The sequence below is a fragment of the Anser cygnoides genome, chromosome 37 (assembly GCF_040182565.1).
Source record: "Anser cygnoides isolate HZ-2024a breed goose chromosome 37, Taihu_goose_T2T_genome, whole genome shotgun sequence".
In the NCBI taxonomy this organism is placed as follows: domain Eukaryota; kingdom Metazoa; phylum Chordata; class Aves; order Anseriformes; family Anatidae; genus Anser; species Anser cygnoides.
Genome location: NC_089909.1, coordinates 118593 through 140844, shown reverse-complemented (window position 1 = coordinate 140844; position 22252 = coordinate 118593). Strand labels below are relative to the sequence as shown.

At 52.4% G+C, this 22252-nt stretch overlaps 1 protein-coding gene across 1 annotated transcript; it reads right to left on the bottom strand.

Moving 5' to 3' along the window:
* Window positions 1-9277: 9277 nt before the first annotated feature.
* Window positions 9278-10004, bottom strand: LOC136788452 (olfactory receptor 14C36-like). Its single transcript, XM_066986997.1, has one exon. It carries the CDS (start codon window positions 10002-10004, stop codon window positions 9285-9287), a length of 720 nt encoding a protein of 239 aa, XP_066843098.1. The 3' UTR covers window positions 9278-9284.
* Between the last annotated feature and the right edge of the window lie 12248 nt (window positions 10005-22252).

Here is a 22252-nt window from a genome sequence, read left to right as displayed (position 1 = left end):
ACACTGTCTCCCATAACATCCTCATTAACAAGCTCAGGAAGTGCAGCCTAGATGAGTGGACGGTGATGTGGACTGACAATTGGCTGGACGACAGAGCTCAGAAAGTTGTGCTTAGTGGTGCAGAATCTAGTTGGCGGCCTGTAGCTAGTGGTGTCCCCCAGCAGTCAGTACTGGGTCCAGTCTTGTTCAACTCATTCATCAGCAACTTGGATGATGGAACGGAGGGCACCCTCAGCAAGTTTGCTGATGACACAAAGCAGGGAGGAGTGGCTGATACCCTAGAGGGCTGTGCTGCCATTCAGAGGGACCTCAACACTCTGGAGGGTTGGGCCGAGAGGAATCCCATGAAGTTCAACAAGGGCAAGTGCAGGGTCCTGCAAATAGGTATGAAAAACCCCATGAACCAGTACAGGCTGGGGGTGGTCCTGCTGGAGTGCAGCTCTGCAGAGAGGGACCTGGGAATCCTGGTGGACAGCAGGCTGCCCATGAGTCAGCAATGTGCCCTTGTGGCCAAAAAGGGCAATGGTATCTTGGGCTGCATTCGGAAGAGTGTTGCCAGCAGGTCAAGGGAAGTGATCCTCCTCCTCTGCTCAGCCCTGGTGAGGCCCCACCTGGAGTATTGTGTCCAGTTCTGGGCTCCCCAGTACAAGAGGGACGTTGAACTACTGGAGCAAGTTCAGAGGAGGGCTACAAAGATGATGAGGGGCCTGGAGCACCTCTTGCACGAGGACAGGCTGAGAGAACTGGGCCTGTTTATCCTGGAAAAGAGAAGACTGAGGGGAGACCTCATTAATGTGTATATAAATACCCGAGGGGAGGGCATCAAGAGGATGAAGCCGGTCTCCTTACAGTTGTGCTCAATGTCCTCAGAAGAGCTTGTGTAGGAGGCAGTCAGTGGCAGTGCCCTCCATTATCTGGCTCTGCCTTCCCAGACTGACCAGCACGGCCCTGCAGAGTGCCCCCACGGCCCCACACACCACAGCCCCCTCGCTCTGCAGAGCAGCACCACCAGCTCGGGGGCTGTGGGCAACATGGGCAGTAGGGGCTGCAGGAATGGCTGCTCAGGCCAGCCCAGACAGGGTGGGCTGGGGCAAGGCTGTGTGGGACATGGGGTGTCCCGGGAGCAGAGCAGGGCACTGTGTGTGTGCTGCCTGAGGAGCCCCAGGGCCAGCAGTGTTTTGGTGTGCTGTGGTGGGGATCGGGGCTCGCCTTGGTGGTTGCTGGCTTCCCTGGTGAGTAGCATACGGGGGGATCTCCTGCAGATGGCAGCAGCAGAGACACTGCCACTGACCTCCACTTCTCCATTTGCTGCTTTGGGGCCAGCCCAGCCTGGGCTGCATTGCTGGGCTGGGCTGGGCTGGGCTGGGGAGAGGGCAAGGAGGTGTGGAGAGCTGGGGAGGGTCTGGGCTGGGCTGGCCTCCTGGGAGAGGCAGGGAGGACCAACAGAGTGGACACTGCCACTATTTCCACGTGCCTCCCTCACCTGGCCGTGATCTCCCTGTTTGTGAGGCCTGGCTTGCCTGCCTACCTGAAGCTCCCCTCGTTCTCCACCTCATCCACAGACCTGCTAGTGGCAGTTGTGTACTCGGTGGTGCCTCCAGCAGTGAACCCCCTCATCTACAGCACGAGGAACCGGGAGCCTAAGGATGCAGTGAGGAAACTCTTTGGATATATGCTTCAAGCAAGTATTTGCACACATTACTCTTCAACATTAATCACGTGCCTATAACCCTGTCAGGGTCCTGATGTTTTCTGAAATAAACTGTTAGGACAATCTTCTTTAATTTTATTTCTTTCTTAATATTGTCTAAAGCTTGTGAATTTGACTTAATGTTATTCTTAGTGTCCAATATGTAATGTTTTTTTAGTTTTGACCCAATCCTCTAATGTACTTATAGAACTGGGCTTCTCGTGCAGATAACGACAATCAAGAAGAGAGTAGAAATTTACTGGTCTCATGTCCCATCTCCTCCCATCTCTTCTGCAGCTGGGGGAGCAGCCCCAACATGCACGAGGAGCTCAGGACCAAGAGCCCAGCTGCCACATGGAGGAGCAGCCCCGGTGGCCCTCAGGGCTGCCCCTCACTGCCCGCTGGGCTCTGCCTCTCTGCTGCCTTCAGGTCGGGGCTGCTGCTTCCCTGGAGCCATGGCCATGGCCAGCAGCAGGACGTGGCCTTTTCACTGCTGCTCTCTTTTGGCTTCCACTTTGTTCTCTTGTTCCCTTGCATTTCTCTTAGCCCTCAGATCACGGGTACCTTGGTGACAGTCCTGATGTCTCTACAGTGACATCTCTGCCACATCTCTGCACTCGTCTTCCAAAGATAATGTCAGAAATACAACCAAGGACACCGTCCCTGGACAGGCCTCTTGCTTTTCTGGGCTTCACCATGGATCAGAGTCCCATAGTGATCACTGAAGGACTGTGGGATGCCTTCTTGGTTGCACATAGCCTAGAAAATAGTAGCTGGCCTTTCACTGGCCTGGGAGTGTCCCGGTGCTGCTGGGGCTGATGGCAAATCGCATCCCGGAGAGGAATGTGGAGCTGCTCTGTGCCTGGGGCAGGCCTCTTGTGCTGGCCTGGGGAGTGGGGCTGGCCGTGCGGGGCACAGAGACTCTGTGCTGGAGATCTCCCAGGAAAGAGACCAGGGCTCCTCCAGCTTCACGGACCTCCATTTCCTGAGCCATGGCTGGCCCCAGCCCAGGGGCTGCTGGGGAGGCCCAGAGCCGCCTTTGTCCCAGCAGCTGCGGTGCCTTGCGAGGGGCTTTGGGCTGTGGTGGCTGTGCCCAGAGCCCTGCAGCAGCCTGCGGTGGGCACTGCTCTGGGGCCAGCCCAGCCTGGGCTGCTGGGCTGGGCTGGGCTGTGTTGGGGAGAGGGCAGGGAGGTGGGGAGAGGTGGGCAGGGGTTGGGCTGGGCTGGGCAGTGCCTGGCAGAGGGCAACAGCAGCGTCAGGGAGCAGTGGGAGCATGCAGGGGAGGGCTCCCAGCAGGACTTGGTGCTGCAGAGCCGGGGCTGGGGAAGGGAGCCCAGAGCTGCAGGGGCAGGGGAGAGGAGGCCGCTCTGGGCCCTTGCTGGCCTGGGCAGAGCAGGAGGGGTTCCAGGGCATTCGTCCCCTCACCGCAGCCTGCCAGGACCTGCAAGGCGGTCATGGAACGTCCAGGGCCAGGCTCTGCCCCATGGCCACGAGCCCTGCCTGCCCTCCTCCTGCCATGCTCCGTGCGGTGGCTGCAGCAGAGGGGACCCCCAGCCAGCCCCTGCAGGGGGCTCTGCCACCCACCTCACCCCAGCCGTCTCCAGCACCCTCCTTGCTGCTCTCTGACGCACACCAGGACCTCCCAGTGTGTGCTGGACAGCACATCTGCTTAGGGCCAGTGAGGCTGCTGCAGGGGCAGGGAGGTCAGCAGCGCCTTTGCAGCCCCCATCCCTGCGCCTGCCTCTCCGCTTGCCCTCGGCCTCGGCCTTATCTCTGCTGACAGGAGCGCCCTTGGCATGTGCTTCCTGGCCTCCTCTCATGTCCGCACAGCTGCTGCCCACTCAGGCTGCTGGCACAAATGTGTGCTCACAAGCAGCACCACCCCTTGGGCTGCTTCTCCTGCCCTCCCCCACCCACTGCCTTGACTCCTTGTCTCTGCTGGGCCCCACCTTCCACACCCACATGTGTCCCTTGGCTGTCAGCTCCTTCTCCCCTGCCCCACAGGATGACGAAGATGGGGTGGGACGTATTACTGTTATGTGTGGAAGTGTTTTTGTAATCCGCATTGGTGATGGCACAAAAAGACAGTTCCTTCACCAGTGACCTACATCCTTCTTCAGGTGAATTTTCAGGATCTATATTCATCACAGGAGAAGAAATACAGATGTTCACCTTTACTTGCATTGTCATTGATTTGTCCATCATGGTGTACTCCCTCATCTTCCAGGTACTTCCACCCATCTTGAATAAACAATCCCTGTTGATTGTCCCCTTTCCAGCTGCCTGTCCGGATCTATGCACTTCCCATGGTTCTCCTGCTTTGCCGTCCCCTTACTCTTTGATCATTCAGACCACTCTCACTGACCCAGTTGCTGCTTTGAGCTTCATTGAGTTCAAGCTTGCCCATCTATTAGCAGTCTGCCTAATTGTTTCTGTAGCAAGCTCCTCATCATTTGTTATTGAATTAAGATCATATGGAATAATACTAATCTTAATACTTATAATTTCCTATCAATCCGTATAAAATGCTTAATTTACAGTCATACTTATGGGAAGGAAAACCTCACTGAAGACATTCCAGATGAGGAGCTTGCTTTGCTGTTTGGAAAATTGCTGCATGTTTTCTTGTTGTTTGTTTTAAAATAAGGAAAAACCCTTCTGTGTCTGTGTGCAGCCAGGTCTCTAAGGAAAGCAGGTGGGAGCTGGTGCAAAGGGGCTGTAACATCCAGCTGCAGACTTCAGTGCAGAAGTCTGGTGTAAGGAAAAGTGATGCAAGTGCCAGGTGGCCATGAGAGAAATGTCAGGGTTGGGGTGGTGAGGAGCAAGGTTGTCCATGCACTGTCAGACCTCAAGAGTCTGCTTTTCCTCCCTATGGATGTCTCCATAGGAGAAGCCCTGGATTAATATCAATTGAAGAAAGATGCTCAAAGCTGAAATGCAACATAATCCACCCTTTAAAATGAGAAAATATATTTATTAGGTGCTTTTTGAAATCTTCCTCCTTAACTACACCATGAAAGCTCTCCAATTAGCTGTCCAAGTCCTGAAGACTTGAATACAACTATGGAAGACATATGGTTCCTTAGGTGTTCATTTTAATTCAATAATTCATTTTAATGAATTCCATGGTGGATTTGGTGCTCCGTCTGTGAACCTCGGGTACTGAGAGGAGAATGATGCAATTGCTTGAGAAAGTAAAGTCAGAAGGAAAAGTTGAAGTGACTTGGAGTATTAATGGGCCCCACTGAGGGCCATTACCAAGAGATTCTCCTCAGGGACTTGTTAGGGCAGATAATTGGAGGCCATGCTTACAGACAGGCAGAGCACTGTGCTGAGAAAACTCTGGGTTTGTTGTGGTGAAGTAAAAGGGCCGGGTCCTGACTCCAGCCACTGCAAGGGAAGATCCTGCACCCCCATGTCTGGCTCAGGGCTCTTGCTGGGGGTCTGTGGGATGTGTTGGGCAGTGTGATGCCAGGAGAAGAACAATGGTATGACACGTTCCTGCCTCTGCACAGGGTCTCAAGAAAGCAATGAGCCCCCTTGCAATGACTATATCACATCTCCTCACAAGCTCTATCCAAGGGGACAAAATGTCAGGGCTGTTGGGGCCTTCTCTTCTTGCCAGCACCCACCTCTTTGTCCTCTCCAGACTTCCCTATGCTGCCCCACACTTTGCCCTATTTCCTTGAAGGCTGCAGACACCCATCTCTGTTCACCACCTTGCTCTCATCCCGGCATTTCTGTGGTTTCACCGATGTCTCATCAACCCTCACCAGCTGTTCCTTGAAACACGAAGCCATATTCTGATCACAGACACTCTTTGGGTGACCTCTAGCACCACAGCAGAACACTTTGAGGGACATTTCTTCTTCTTTATGACCAGTGCCAACCTTCCAAGGTGCACTTTGTGGCAGTTTTTTTCTCTCCTGCTCTTTCCTACTACCAAAGAAAGCTCCATCAGGGTGGAAACCACTCCTGAAGTAGGCATCCCAACCCACTGGCCTTCTAGGGGCCTGTCAGCCAACCAGACAGAAGTCACCTCACCATCATCTTCCAAGCCATGGTCCTGCTGCTGGCCTTGCAGCTTCTTGTGTAGACACAACCAAGCCTTGTGCCGCCTGCTGTCCACTCATGTACTCAAGCAGAAGGGACAGGACCACCCACATTCAGGCCTTCTTTCTGTCTGGGTCCTCCTGGGCATGTAGGCAGAGGGGATCCCACAGTCAGCATGCCAACCAGGTGCCTTCTGCTGGCCTAGCAGGACGACTGGCAGATGTCAGCCAGAAAGTACAGATCCTAGGTAGAAGTGTGACCTGCCAGCTACTTCAGACAGAAGTGACCTCACAGTCCCTTTCCGTGACACGTTGTTGCTGCTGCCCTATCAACTGCAGAGACAGAAGTGACCTCACAGTCCCTTCCACAGTCACATTCGTCCTGCTGGTGCGGGAGATCCTGAGGCAGAGCTGAGCTCATCAGAGCATTCCCATCTCGTCCTTGTGACCTACAAGCTGCTCAGATCCATGGCCCCTCACATTCACCTTTGAATGCACAGCAATCTCAGGGTTCCTGCCCTGCCCCAATGGGACAAGAACCTAAAGTTAAGGGTTAGGAAAAGGGTTAAAGGTGAGAAGGTTAATGCACAGGAAGACAGGCTTTGGATGATAGTTGTTCGTGTATGGCATTAGGGACTACGGCAAACCTTTCTGGGTGAGAGATTAAGCAGATGTTTCGTGGGAGGGTTTGGTGTTCTGCTTGGGGTGTCAGGTCTGTGGTTAGGGTATGGGCAAGCTCTTTGGCTGAGGGTTTTGTTTAGGTCTGCTGGAAGACTAGGGTTAAATAGAGCATTTCAATGCTAGTGTTAAGGGCAGGGATCAGGGTGAGCAAGAGAGGGTCATAGAAAGGGGTTATGGACTAATTTTGGCTTCAAGGGATATTGTGGTCAAAAGTTAGAGCAGTGGATTCCTGTCAGGGTGTGGAGTGGCATTTAGATTTAGGTATTAACGTAATAGGTTAAAATAGGGTAAGGGCCTCACATGACTGCTTTAAGTCAGCTTTATGGTGGGATCAACATTACTTGAATATTCTTACCTCTCCAAAATCGTTAGCTTCTGCTCTCCAAGCTCCTCTTTCCTCCCCCAAATCTCACATCTCTCCTGGCCAGGTTCCTCCTTTTTCCGCATATCATTCGTCTTCTTAGGGGCAGCTTTCTGATAGCTTTCATGAACTCAGAGTATCTGTCTCACCTCTGTTGGCTACTCTGTTCTTGAGTTCCTGAGAAAGAAGCAGCTCCTAAGCCAGCATGGAGAAGGACACAAAGGCTGTCGGAGCACCCTGCACAATGTGCCCAGCAGCTCTGCAATACCACAAAAGTGCGCTTCCTGCCTACACGTTTTGGTTCCAGAACGGTTCCTATGGACTCAGGGTAACTTTTTCCATGGCCTCATGAAGGCTTTGTGTTCCCCCAGGCATCTGGGAGGCAGTGGCCCCCTCTGTGTAGAAAACTGAAAGCAGCCCTGAAGGATGAATGAGGCAAAAGCTGAAACCTCTGACATGACAACACCTCTTCAAGACCTCTTCCTCAATGGGGCCTACCAGGTACTTAGGGAGAGAGGATCTCACAAACTATGTGCAAAGCAGGTGCATCTGCTGGCCTGTCATGGAGACCAGCAGATGTGAGCCTAGAGGCACAGATCCCAGCCAGGATTCAAGGGATGACCTGTCAGTTACTTCAGAAAGAGGTCAACTCACAGGCTGTTTAACAGCCATTCACATCCTACTGGACTTAGAGCTTCTGAGGCACCACTGCCCTCCTAATACCATACTTGCAAAACACCCCCTTCTTAGGCCAGAATCTGCCCAGGTAGAAGTGAGCTGGTTGTGATCCTTCAAGCCCATGGCACTGCTGCTGGACTCCCAGCCTCTCTGACACACAGCAGCCAGTTCTGTGTCACTCCTGTGAGGTGCTAGGGCAGGAGGCACCTTGCAGGCAATGTTCCAGCCCCGTGCCTGTTTGTGGTCTCTCAGCTCCTTGTGCACAGTGAAGATCACGCTCACGTCCAGAAGCCATGTGCCTGAAGCTGGCCTAGAGGACACTCAGGGGAAGTGACCTCCCAGCCCCAGCCCCAGCTGGCGGTGCTGCTCTGCAGAGCAAGGGGGCTGTGGTTCCTGGGGCGCAGGGGCACTCTGCAGGGCCGTGCTGGTCAGGTTGGGAGGCAGACCCAGCTCATGGGGTCACTGCCGTTGCCCCAGAGCTGGAACAATTCACTCGCCAGACTCTTTTGCTGGTGCCGCTGAATGCCCCGGGGCTGCAGAGCTCTCCTCTGCCTGCTCACACCACATTGAGCACTTGAGCTCTGGTCAGTCCATCTTGGACAGGCTCACGCTCTGCGGTTGTCTCCCAGCCTCATATTGCCCCTGCAGATCACCTGGGCTCTCCTGGAAGATCCTGGCTCCCTCCAGGAAAAAACAAAACAAAACAAAACAAAAAACTCTTCTGCCATCACCACCATCATGTTCTGTGGAGCCCGAGTGTCTAGGAATTAGAAATATTCATCAGCTGCATGGCCACTAGCAATTAACAGGGAACTTGTGAACCAGCCCCAGATCCCTAAACTCCATGCTGGACTCTGCTCTCACCACACCAAGCCCTTGTGGAAAGCAGCAAAGCACAGAGCCTCTTTGGAGTCTCTTCCTTGGACTTGTTCTTGACAGCAACTTTGCAGGAAGGCCTCAGCCTTCAGGCAGTGCCCGGAGGAGATCCCCTCTTAGGAGGGAAGTGCTGCAGCAAGTGGAGGCCAGCTGTGCCACTGCCGTGCCCACTGCCTGTCCCTGCCTGCAGTCCCAGCACAGCCCCACAGCAGCACTGGCACCAAGCTACAGGAGCAGCCGGGCCTGACCCCACCAGCAGGGCTCAGCACGAGAGGGCGGCAGTGGCAAGTGAGCAGCTCTGCAGGCACAAAGCACTGCATGGATGGGATGGGGCTGTTTTCCTCTTCACCCCTGCACATGGGGACTTCCCCTGCAGATCCAGACCAGGTCTCAGAGGAAGGACGTCAGACAAAGAAGGCAGTGCAGGCTCCTTTCTTTTGTTTATATTCACAGAGAGCCTGGCTCGTTGTGTGCAGTCTTTGAGTTAAGCAGACACCCATGGGTGAGTTTAAATCTAGCCCTTGGTCTCTGAGAGGTCACAGTGCAACAATGAGCCATTCCCTGAACCAAAACAGGAACAGACCCTTGTGAGGAGCAATTCTTTGGGCCTATTCTTGACACTGGTTAGGGAAGGAAATCCCAGCCTTCGGTCAGTACGCTCTGGTGATTCCGTTTTATTACGGAGATGTAATGCAGGAGTCTTCACTGAGTCTTCACAGTGCTAGACGCACATTTATACAGCCTCCATATGGGACAGAAGAGGTTCATTAATTCATAGGGGGGGAGGAAGGGAATCCAAACACTTATGTAGAAATGCAAGGAGCACAAACACTCATAATGACAACAAGAACAACTGGAACAACAACAACAACAACAACAAAAAGGAATTCTAACAATAATGAGAACAACCAAAACACAAGCCTGGAAGGTGTTGTACTGGGCTTCATTATTGGAGAGTGAAGGGATCTTTATGAGTACTGAAAAACATCCATGAAATCTGTTTCCACACTGCATCCTTGAGCTCCTGGTTCCTCATGTTGTAGATGAGGGGGTTCACTGCTGGAGGCACCACCGAGTACAGAACTGCCAGCAAAAGGTCGAGGGATGGGGAAGAGATGGAGGGGGGCTTCAGGTAGGCAAATGTGGCAGTACTAAGAAACAGGGAGACCACAGCCAGGTGAGGGAGGCACATGGAAAAGGCTTTGTGCTGTCCCTGTTCCAAGGGGATCTTCAACACGGCCCTGAAGATCTGCACATAAGACAGCACAAGGAAAACAAAACACCCCCCAAAAAAACAGGCACAAACCACAAGAAGCCCAACCTCTCTGAGGTAGGCATCTGAGCAGGAGAGCTTGAGGATCTGGGGAATTTCACAGAAGAACTGGTCCAGGGCATTGCCTTGGCAGAGGGGGAGGGAAAAGGTATTGGCAGTGTGCAGCATAGCATAGAGAAAAGTACTGCCCCAGGCAGCTGCTATCATGTTGACACAAGTTCTGCTGTCCATTATTGTCCCGTAGTGCAGGGGTTTGCAGATGGCAACGTAGCGGTCATAGGCCATGATGGTGAGAAGATAAAACTCTGCTGCGACAAAGACAATAAAGAAAAAGAACTGGGTAGCACAGCCTGTATAGGAAATGGTCATAGTGCCCGACAGGGAGTTGGCCATGGCTTTGGGGACAGTGGTGGAGATGGAGCCCAGGTCTAGGAGGGCGAGGTTGAGGAGGAAGAAGTACATGGGGGTGTGGAGGCGGTGGTCGCAGGCTACGGCTGTGAGGATGAGGCCGTTGCCCAGGAGGGCAGCCAGGTAGATGCCCAGGAAGAGCCCGAAGTGCAGGAGCTGCAGCTCGCGTGTGTCTGCGAATGGGAGGAGGAGGAACTCTGTGGGGAAGCTGCTGTTGGACATTTGCTGCCTCAGGGCATAGTTGCCTGTCAATGGAGGAAAAGGCAAAGGCATGTTAGGGAGACTTCTCTGAACAAAATTCACGCCTTCTCTCAGAGAATTCACCCTTCCCTGAGCTGTATGAACCCGCTCATTATCCTACCCTCCCAAGTGAGTGACACCATGCCCGACAGTTTAAAATGAATCTTGGGCTCTTTGTTCCCAAGAAGACACCCTCAGGGCAGGGCCCAGCATTCCTTGTCAGAAGAGAAGTTTATACTCTCCTGCACCCCAGACAAAGAGAGCAGGAGAATCACACACAGCTGGAGACATATGAAAGAATACCACAATGCTCCAACGCACTGACACAGAGAAAGGAAGGCAGGCATGCAGGGAAGCCTTAACCTTACCAAGCCTGCATGCCACCTATGGAAGTGACTCTGCAGGGAAGGCACTCTTAGCCTCAGCGTTGTTTATCACACTGCAGGACACAGACTCCTCTCCTCCTCTGGAGGTCCAGCTGAGGAGGAGGTGGCTCATGCCATAAAGCCCCTGAGGGCAGAGGCTGTGCTGGGTGGCAGAGGAGAGCAGGGGGTTGCTGTAGAGAAGGTGCCTGCACTGCAGGCCTGGCAGGGAGTGCCTGAATCCCCCCTCCCTTGGTGTTTCGGGCAGCAGCTCCCTCTACCTCCCTGCCCAGGTCTCTGCTGCCTGGAGTTGTCCCTGCTGGCAGCTGCTTCCCTGTCCCCACGTCTCCTCCCTGCCATTGCTCACAGACCCTATCCCACCTGACGTGTGCTCAGCTTTGTTCTGCAGACATCTCCTGTTCCAGATAATTGCCCAGGGACATCTCCTCATGCAGATATACAGCAGCTCTGACCTGTCCTGAGAGCCCTTCAGGGGAGGAAAGTGAATGTAGAGATCCCAGAAAGTGCCTTCCCTACTAGTAGTGCAGGCATTTCTCTTCCATTTCAAGAATCTCCCCCAAAGATTCCCTGGGGGTGTTGTGGAGCTGCAACCACCTTGACCCAGGCGGCAGCCTCTGGGCACCAGCAGTGTCCTGCCTTGTTCTTGTTGGGGGGCTCCTTCCACCTGCAGCTTCTCCCTGCATCTCCCTGGGAAGCTCCCCGGGCAGGTAGGGTGCTGAGCCTGGCAGGCAGCAGAGGCCCTGCCCTGGCACACAGCCCCTGGGGCACAGCAGGGACCCTGCTCTGCACCACAGCCCTGGCCACCCCTGCCTGCACCCCAGCTGCACAGCCTGCAGCCGGCCCTGTGAGGAGGAGCCCCCATGTCCTGTCCCTCTGACAGCTTTGGCAGGTAATTTTGTATCCAGGGAACATCCCTCTCCTCTAAACTAGGGAAGCCAGAACAGACCCTGTAACATGTACTACCGGCCGTGGGAAGTGGCAGCTGTAGGAAAACCCTCTAGGATACTGCACCTGCCTGCCCCCACTTACCCTGTTCAGGGCTGGGAAGATTTCTCCCGCAGTGAGCTCTCAGCATCCCCCCTCCACACTGCCTTTAACTTCTCCCTCCCTTCTCCCAGCCGCCCTTGTCCCCTGCAGGCAGTGCCCCCAGCCCTGCTGCGCTGTGCAGAGGAGCTGGTCCTGGGCAGGGCTGTCTCTCTGCAGCGCTGCCCGCTTGCCAGGAGCTCCCCTTGGGCCCAGGAGCCTGGCCCAGCTCAGCAGCACAGGGAGCTCTTGACAAGTCCCTGGGCTTCCAGGGGAATCGGCTTTGAATCAAACTGATTTTATCACTGTTCTTCCTTCTTTCCACTCAAGAGAGACACCTATTTCCAGTGCTATCTATTCTCCTAGTTCAAAGGAAGAGTTCGTTATGAGAATCATCTTTTCCTGTCCTTTTATTAGTTAGGACACCCACAGATTGACACACAGCTGTATTCCATTTCTTTCAAGCACTTGTTAATATTCAGGTGAAGCAATCTTCTTCACAGCAAATGAAATCCCTCTGTCTACACAGACTACACAACCAATTGTTGGCCAGCATGCTCATGGAACCATAGAATCTTCGGGGTTGGAAGGGATCTTAAGTTCTAGTTCCAGTCACTGTGAAATGGGCAGTTGCTTCCCTCTACAACAGTTTGCTCAAGGTCCCATCCAACCTGACCTTGGACACTACCAGAGATGAGGCATCCACCACTTCTCTGGGCAACCTGTTTCAGGGCCTCACCACCCACTACATGAAGAATTTCTTCTTTAGATCTGATCTAAATCTACTCTCTTTTAGCTTAAAAGCACTGCTCCTTGTCCTATCACTACACTCCCTGGTACACTCTCTCCAGATATTTCTCCTATGTCTCTCCCCCTGTTCTGTTAAGAATGGGGAGGGAGAGAGCAGCTTTGTGGTGCTTGGCTGCGTCCTGGGGATAAAGCACAACATAGCCAGGGACACAAACCTGACCAACAAGTGATAAAGGAGGCAGTGAGGGAGCCAGACCTGGTCAGTCACGCTAACTGGTGAGAGCATGGGAGAGAGAGAAAATGTTTCTTCCAGTGAGGTTATCTGACCAGGAACCTTGTCAGTTGGGAAACCAAGGGAAAAGAGGAAATACTTGTAAAAGGGGATGTTCTATGAGGACAGGCTGAGGACACTTGGGTTCTCTAGTCTGGAGAAAAGAAGGCTGAGGGGCGACCTCATTGCTCTCAGCAACTTCATGAGGAGGGCAAGTGGAGAGGGAGGTGATGATCTTTTCTCCCTGGTAACTGATCACAGAACGTGTGGGAATGGCACATGGATGCACAAGGGGATGTCCAGAGTGGACAGCAGGAAAAATGTTCTGTACTGTGAGGGTGGTCAAACACTGGAACAGGCTTCCTTGAGACCTGCTTTTAGTTCCAGGCCTGTCAATGTTCAAGAAGCACTTGGACATTGCCCTCATTAATATGCTGTAACTTTTGTTTAGCCCTGGAGAGGTCAGGCAGTTGGACTAGATGATCTTTGAAAGGTCTCTTCTAAATGAACTCTTCTCTTCTCTTCTCTTCTCTTCTCTTCTCTTCTCTTCTCTTCTCTTCTCTTCTCTTCTCTTCTCTTCTCTCTTCTCTTCTCTTCTCTTTCTCTTCTCTTCTCTTCTCTTCTCTTCTCTCTCTTCTCTTCTCTTCTCTTCTCTTCTCTTCTCTTCTCTTCTCTTCTCTTCTCTTCTCTTCTCTTCTCTTCTCTTCTCTTCTCTTCTCTTCTCTTCTCTCTCTTCTCTTCTCTTTCTCTTCTCTTCTCTTCTCTCTTCTCTTCTCTTCTCTTCTCTTCTTCTCTCTTCTCTTCTCTTCTCTTCTCTTCTCTTCTCTTCTCTTTCTCTTCTCTTCTCTTCTCTTCTCTTCTCTTCTCTTCTCTTCTCTTCTCTTCTCTTCTCTTCTCTTCTCTTCTCTCTTCTCTTCTCTTCTCTTCTCTTCTCTTCTCTCTCTTCTCTTCTCTTCTCTTCTCTTCTCTTCTCTTCTCTTCTCTTCTCTTCTCTTCTCTCATCTCTTCTCTTCTCTTTCTCTTCTCTCTTCTCTTTCTCTTCTCTTCTCTTCTCTTCTCTTCTCTTCTCTTCTCTTCTCTTCTCTTCTCTTCTCTTCTCTTCTCTTCTCTTCTCTTCTCTTCTCTTCTCTTCTCTTCTCTTCTCTTCTCTTCTCTTCTCTTCTCTTCTCCTTCTCTCTTCTCTTCTCTTCTCTTCTCTTCTCTTCTCTTCTCTTCTCTGAATGCTGGGATGCTGTGGAGCAGTGAGCAGCCTGCCCCAGGAAGCCTGGGCACCAGCAGGACCCTGCCCTGCCCTGCCCTGACTGGGGGGGGTCCTTCCACCCACAGTTTTTCCCTGCAGCACCCTGGGCATCTCCCTGGGCAGGGTAAGTGCTGAGCCTGGCAGGCGGCAGAGGCCCTGCCCCAGCACACAGCCCCTGGGGCACAGCAGGGACCCTGCTCTGCACCACAGCCCTGGCCACTCCTGCCTGCACCCTGCCTGCACAGCCTGCAGCCAGCCCAGTGAGAAGGAACCCTTCCTGTCCCTCTGAAATCTTTAGAAGGTAATGATTGGTACAAGGAATATCCCCATCCTTTGCACTAGAGATGCCAGGGCAGCCCTGTGACAAGTCCTCTCAGCCACGGGAAGAGGCAGCTATAGAAGTACCCTCTAGGATACTGCATCTGCCTGCCCTCACACAGACACTTACCCTGTTCAGGGCTGTGAAGATTTCTCCCGTAGTGAGCTCTCAGCAGCCCCTCTCCACGCTGCCTATAACATCTCCCTCCCTTCTCTCAGCTGCCCTTGACCCCCCCGTTGGCCGTGCCCCCAGCCCTGCTACGCTGTGCAGAGGAGCTGCTCCTGGGCAGAGCTGTCTCTCTGCAGCGCTGCCCGCTTGCCAGGAGCTCCCCTTGGGCCCAGGAGCCTGGCCCAGCTCAGCAGCACAGGGAGTTGTTGACGAATTCCCGGGACTCTAGAGGAAACATCTTTTAATCAAACTGATGGACATCTTTCTCCTATTTTTCTTCCCCTGTTCTGTTAAGAATGGGGAGGGAGAGAGCTTCTGTGAGGTGCTTGGCTACCTCCTGGGGATAAATCACAACACAGCCAGGGACACAAACCTGACCGACAAGTGATAAAGGAGACAGTGAGCGAGCCAGACCTGGTCAGTCACACTGACTGGTGGGAGCATGGGAGACAGAGAAAACATTTCTTCCAGCAAGGTTATCTGACCAGGAACCGTGTCAGTTGGGAAACCAAGGGAAAGGGGGGAATACTGGTAACAGGGGATGTCCTATGAGGAGAGGCCTAGGACACTTTGGGTTGTCTAGTCTGGAGAAAAGAAGGCTGAGGGGAGACCCCATTGCTCTCAGCAACTTCATGAGGAGGGGAAGTGGAGAGGGAGGTGACGATCTTTTCTCCCTGGTAACTGATCACAGAATGTGTGGGAATGGAACATAGCTGTACCAGGGAATATTCAGAGTGGACAGCACGAAATATTTCCTGTACTGTGAGGGTGGTCAAACACTGGAACAGACTTCCTTGAGACCTAGTTCTTGTTCCAGGCCTGTCAGTGTTCAAGAAGCATTTGGACATTGCCCTCATTAATATGCTGTAACTTTTCTTTAGCCCTGGAGAGATCAGGCAGTTGGACTAGATGATCTTTGAAGGTCCCTTCCAAATGAACTCTCCTCTCCTCTCCTCTCCTCTCCTCTCCTCTCCTCTCCTCTCCTCTCCTCTCCTCTCCTCTCCTCTCCTCTCCTCTCCTCTCCTCTCCTCTCCTCTCCTCTCCTCTCCTCTCCTCTCCTCTCCTCTCCTCTCCTCTCCTCTCCCTCTCCTCTCCTCTCCTCTCCTCTCCTCTCCTCTCCTCTCCTCTCCTCTCCTCTCCTCTCCTCTCCTCTCCTCTCCTCTCCTCTCCTCTCCTCTCCTCTCCTCTCCTCTCCTCTCCTCTCCTCTCCTCTCCTCTCCTCTCCTCTCCTCTCCTCTCCTCTCCTCTCCTCTCCTCTCCTCCTCCTCTCCTCTCCTCTCCTCTCCTCTCCTCTCCTCTCCTCTCCTCTCCTCTCCTCTCCTCTCCTCTCCTCTCCTCTCCTCTCCTCTCCTCTCCTCGAGTCTCCTCTCCTCTCCTCGAGTCTCCTCTCCTCTCCTCGAGTCTCCTCTCCTCGAGTCTCCTCTCCTCTCCTCTCCTCGAGTCTCCTCTCCTCTCTCCTCGAGTCTCCTCGAGTCTCCTCGAGTCTCCTCGAGTCTCCTCGAGTCTCCTCGAGTCTCCTCATCTTCCCTTCCTTCCTTCCCTTCCTTCCCTTCCTTCCCTTCCCTTCCCTTCCTTCCTTCCTTCCTTCCCTTCCTTCCTTCCCTTCCCTTCCTTCCTTCCCTTCCTTCCCTTCCTTCCCTTCCTTCCCTTCCCTTCCTTCCTTCCTTCCTTCCTTCCTTCCCTTCCCTTCCCTTCCCTTCCTTCCCTTCCCTTCCCTTCCTTCCTTCCCTTCCCTTCCTTCCCTTCCCTTCCTTCCCTTCCCTTCCCTTCCCTTCCTTCCCTTCCCTTCCCTTCCCTTCCCTTCCCTTCCTTCCTTCCCTTCCCTTCCCTTCCTTCCCCTTCCCTTCCCTTCCTTCCCTTCCCTTCCCTTCCCTTCCCTTCCCTTCCCTTCCTTCCCTTCCCTTCCCTTCCCTTCCCTTCCTTCCCTTCCCTTCCCTTCCCTTCCCTTCCCTTCCTTCCCTTCCCTTCCCTTCCCTTCCTTCCTTCCTTCCCTTCCCTTCCCTTCCTTCCCTTCCCTTCCCTTCCCTTCCCGAAGGCTACAATAATTTCTCATGGAGTCTTGTCTTCTCGATACTAAGCAATCCCAACTCTCTCAGCCACTCTTCACAGGAGGTGTACTTGGTGTGCATGGCATGTTTTTGGTAGTGGGGTGGTGGGCTGCACAGGGTGCTGGATGGTGAGGAATATCAATTTGATCACTTTGGGTCAGCTCTTCTGGCTGTGTCCCATCACAATGTCTTGCACACTCTCAACCCACATGTCATGGGGGGCAGTATGAGAAATAGAAACCCTTCATGCTGTGCTTACATGGGTCAGCACTAAGTGAATGTCTAATATCTAATCTAAAACTACTCTCTTTTAGCTTTATAGCTATTACCCCTTGTCCTGTCACTACATTCCCTGATAAAATGTCCCTCCTCAGCTTTCCTGTAGCCCCCTTTAGGTACTGGAAGGTTGCTTTAAGGTCTCCCCAGAACCTTCCCTTTTCCAGCCAGATCAAAAATAAAAAATAAATAAAATAAAATAAATCAATTCTTCCAACCTCTCTCTTCATAACACACCTGCTCCAGCCCTCTGAACAATTTTGTGGCCCTGCTCTGGACCTGCTCTACTAAGCTGATGTGTCTTTTATGCTGAGCTGAGACAGAAATAAAAAGATAGACATTTATTGAGCTATTGAAGAAACACTAAAAAATTCTGCATTTTTCTTTTATTCGTGGTGCGAGGAACATTGGGTAATATTGCGTCTTCCTTTGCAACTAATGGTTACACTTGATGAAACAGTTTTCCTACAAATAGCTAAATTTCTGCTCGTCAATGGCAAGTACTGAATAATGAGTTATTTTATTTTATGTATTATTTTATTTTATTTTATTTTATTTTATTTTATTTTATTTTACTTTATTTTATTTTTTGATTTGATTTGTTTTTTAATTTGCATGTGTGCACAGCTCTTGCTTTACTTCTTAAACTGTCTTTATCTCAGCCCACAAGGTTTCTCACTTTTAGACCCACTGGGTGGGAGGACCAAGGTAGCTGCTGTGTGGTGCTTAGCTACTTCCAGGTTAATCCACAACAAAACCTTCCTGAAGTCAGAGTAGATCTATATCCACTGCCCTCATCTGCCGGGCCAGTCATTTCATCACAGACATTTGATGTCCAAACTGGTCAAGTGCCATTTCCCCTAAATGAAGACATTGCAACTGCTCCAAATGATTTTCTTGTCCATCCTGTGCCTGGAAATGGGTTCCAGGATGAGCTGCTCCATCGTCTTCCCAGGGATGGAGTGGAGCCTAAGCAGCCTGCAGTTCCCTGGGCCCTCCTTCTTGCCATTCTTGCAGCTGTGAGGGACATTTGCTTTCCTCCAGTTTTGGGGCACTTCTGCTGGTCACCAGGATTGATCCCAGAAGACCAAGAGTGACCTTGTAAGGACATCAGCCAGCTCTCTCTGCTCTCATGGGTGCATCCCATAAGGTCCCATAGATATGTGTATCCCATTTGGTTTAGTATGCCCTGACCTGACCCACTCCCACTGAATGTACATCTTCCTTGCCCCTGACTTTCCCTTGTTCTTTGTGACCTGGGATTCCTGAAGGGCAGTCTTGCCAGTACTGATTGAGATGAAGAAGGAACTCAGCACCTCTGTTTTTTCCCTGTCCTGTGTCAACAGATCCTGGGTCTCATTCAGCAGTGGGTCCACAAAATCCTGAACCTTCCTTTTGTCACCTACACACTTCCAGAAGCCCTTCTTACTGCTTTAGACATCCTTGGCCAAATCCCATTAGTCGGGCTTTAGCTTTCCAATATTCTTCCCTACATGCTCAGACAAGACCTCTGTATTCCTCTCAAGTTACCATCTCTATGCTTCTTTCTGTGTTGGAGTTTGACCAGGATCTCCTGGTTCATCCATGCAGGCCCCTTGCCATTTTTGCCTGATTCCGTCTTTCCTGGGATGGACTGCTCTTGACGTTGCAGGAGGTGATCCTGGATTATTAACGACCTTTCTTGGACTGCTCTTCTCTCCAGGGCCTTATCCCACAAGACTCTTCCAAGCAGATGGTTGAAGAGGCCAAAGACTGCTCTCCCGAAGACCAGATTACTATTTGTTCTCTTTCTCAGTGTTGTTGCAAACAGCAGGCAGAGTTTCGCATGGTCCCACAGCTGAGGTGTGACAGCCCAAAGATGTACCAACGCCCTCAGCCAGGTGCTCAGACCAGAACGAGCTGGAGCCTGTGATTTCTGACATCCATGGAGTCACTGCCAAGGCATGGTGGGACAAGTCTTGCAGCTTGGGATCCTTCAGTGGGTAGGTACAGACTTCAGAACAGACGGGCTGGAATGATCCAGAGTTGGATTTCCTCACTGAAGCTGCTTGGATATAGGGAGCTCCTCTATGTGACCTGTGAAACGTTCCGTGAGCCCTTGTGGGTGCCAATCAGAGAGGGGGTCACTAAGGGTGCTATCATGGTGGGAGAAAAAGAATTTGCAGCCATGTCAAGGAAGTGGACATAGTCATTGTTAAGCACCCCAAAGAAGTCTCTGGATGTATGAGTCTGGGTCTCCCTGAGGGCTTTTTAATGTCCCTGCCATTTTCCACAAGGGGAACAGAGCTGTGTGCAAACAGTCCAGGTGGTTTCTAGAGTGTCTTGGAATAGCTTCTTGGTCCAGCTGCCAGATGGTCCAACAGAGGTAATACAAACCTGGATCTGATACCTGCATGCCAGAAAGAGCTGGTCAGGGATGTGAAGATCCGTGTCAGCCCTGGCTGTCATGACCCTGAAATTGTGGGGTCCCAGATCCCAAGGGGTGTGAGGAAGGGGAATAAAAGACTTTTATTGGAGATCCCAGGTGAGCAGCCCACAAGTGCAGAACAGTGGTTGGACACCTCACAAATTCTGTGCAAGGCTGAGGAGGCAACGAGGCCCTGGGGCTGGTGTCCTCTCGTGGTCCTAAGTGGAAGAGATGGCAGCCCTAGATAGGTGAGAGGACAAGGACCTCAGGTCTGTTGGTGGAGGTCCCAGACACACCAGAGCCCCCAGCTATTCCCACCACAGGCTGTCCAATATTTTTGCATGTCTGTGCTTTTTTCTCTGCAGATAACTCATGTCACTTCAGAATAAGAGATAACACACCTTTCTCCATTAATTTTCTCCCACTTTTGGGAAAGAGAGAGAGATTATAGGGGAGGTTTATATGATTTAGCTAACTGCCATGGGATAGCTCCCAGGTTAGTGACAAGGCACAAAGGAAGGCAACATTTTTAGGCAGTATACACTAGACAAAAAGCCAATACCTCTATTCCCAATCTCTGAAGTCCTAACTTAAAGGACTACTGCTAGCTTGGACAACCTCTGGCACCTCAAATGTCAAATGGTGTTTGCATTTGAACAACTCACTGTTCTTCCCTATCTCCTGTAATTACTTGAGGGAGCTTAGCCTAGAGTATTTTGTACATACCTAAACAGAGGTGAGAGAAATCCCAAATTGTGTGGGTTTGTGGCTGATATGGAAGGTTCTGGGCCCCATTACAGGCTTAGGACACCGAACTCAGAATGAGGTGCATCAATTGACGTGCTGTGATCACTTCCCTCAACTTGGGAAAATGTGATCCCTGCCAGTCACCGTCTGGGTGTCCTGCCTAAAAGTGGAAGAGGACAAGGTGATTCTTTGATGAAACTTCTCCTGATAGGAGAAATGGCACTGCTGGAAGTAAGTAAGTGCCTCTCCCCAGCTGTGGGAGGGAACATCAGGGATTGCTTCAGTCTGTTTCAAAGTTGATTCCCCTGGAGGCCCAGGGACTTGTCAAGAACTCCCTGTGCTGCTGAGCTGGGCCGGGCTCCTGGGCCCAAGGGGAGCTCCTGGCAAGCGGGCAGTGCTGCAGAGAGACAGCTCTGCCCAGGAGCAGCTCCTCTGCACAGCGCAGCAGGGCTGGGGGCACTGCCTGCAGGAGACGGGGAGGACAGAGTTGTTAAAGGCTTTTTGAAATGAGAAGACAACTTAGCGCTCCTTGTTTGAGAAATTTTCAGTGTACTTTATACAAGTCCATGTAAGGGCAGAAACTTTATACAAGTCTCCATGTAAGTGTAAGGCAGATGCAGTACCTGCAGGGATCTCCTGAAGCTGGCATATCCGCCAGTTTACGGGATATGTCAGGAGTGCTCCTGCTACTTTTCCAGTCTGGAGGAGAAGAACCTGCCCCAGGTCAGTGTTTTTCTGCTTCACCATCAGAGGCCAGGACATGAGGGTTCTTTTTCATAGGGCTGGCTGCAGGCTGTTCAGCTGGGGTGCAGACAGGCGTGCCCAGGGCTGTGGTGCAGAGCAGGGTCCCTGCTGTGCCCCAGGGGCTGTGTGCAGGGGCAGGGCCTCTGCCGCCTGCCAGGCTCAGCACTCAGCCTGCCCGGGGAGCTGCCCGGGGCTGCAGGGAGAAGCTGTGGGTGGAAGGACCACCCCTGGCAGGGCAGGACAGGGTCCTGCTACTGCCCAAAGGCTGCCACATGGCTCAGGGCTTCTCAGAGCCCAAACTGGTAGCCTAAACAACTTCTCAGAGGAAGTTGCTTGATAGGGGAAGAAATGGAAGGGTTTACCTGGAAAGGAAAGAGCCTGTGAATTGAGATTTCTCCTCTTCCTTGCAAGGTTAGGAGTGAGATGGGAACTCACTGCGACTCTAAATCTGTTTCACTGAGAGGTGAATAAGTCTGGGTGCATCAGATTAGTTCTCCTTGATTTACAGATAAGCCACTTTACCTTTCCAGCCTCATTAGGTTTTGTCCAATATTCTGGTTAGCACTTTGTAACATGGAGGTGTCCCTGAGTTGTGGCACGGGACAAGACGTGTCTGCAGTGCAGCACTGAGTACATGGTGGGTGGGAAGAGGTCTGTGAGCAATGGCAGGGAGGACATGTTTTGGACAGGGAAGCATCTCCCAGCAGGGACAGTACCAGGCAGCAGAGACCTGGGCAGGGAGGGAGAGGGAGCTGCTGCCTGAAACAGCAAAGGAGGGGGGATTCAGGCACTCCCTGGCAGGCCTGCAGTGCAGGCACCTTCTCTGCAGCAACCCCCTGCTCTCCTCTGCCACCCAGCACAGCCTCTGCCCTCAAGGCCAGGGGTTCTCAGAACTGGTGGCAGACCAACTGCAGGGAGGAGGAATGTCCCAGTGCCATCTGTCTGTCCCTGTCCTGCCTCCCTTGGCAGGAACACTGGGGCATTTCACCATATTTCCCCATCTGTCCTTGCCGTCTTTGTCCCAGCTAAACCCTGTGGGGTCTGGGCCCTGCAGTGTGTGGGGCTGGCAATGAGCTGGCTCTCCCTGCAGGACACCCCATCTTCGGGACATCTTTCTCTTTCCCCGGGTGGTCCTGCTGGGCTGCAGGCTGCCGTCCACAAGGGCACAGCTCCCCCGAGGCAGCTTTGCTATCTAGGAGCCCGATGCAGAAGACAGCTCACTGCTAAGGTGATGCAAATGCTGCTGGATGGTGTCTGTGGGCATCTGCAATGAGCCCTCTGTGTCTTTGGCTGGAAGGGGAGAGCTGAGGTCCTCCTCAGGTACACCGACATGGGGCGGGGAGTTGTTGATTTGCACTTTCAGACTGGATTCGTCTGCTCTCAGCAGTGTCCAGGTTCTCCTCAGGGGAACATCTGGGGGTGATCATCCTCCACCTCAAAGAGCCACCTGCACAGGTAACCTGAGACCGGGACTGATGGATAGGCTGGCTGTCTGCCCTCTGCACTAAGGGACAGTCCATCTCAGGACCCACAAGATTTCACTTCACATGCAGCAGAAATGCCAAGGATTTCTACATAACTCAAACACTCCTCAGGTGTGGTGGGACAGCTAGAAGA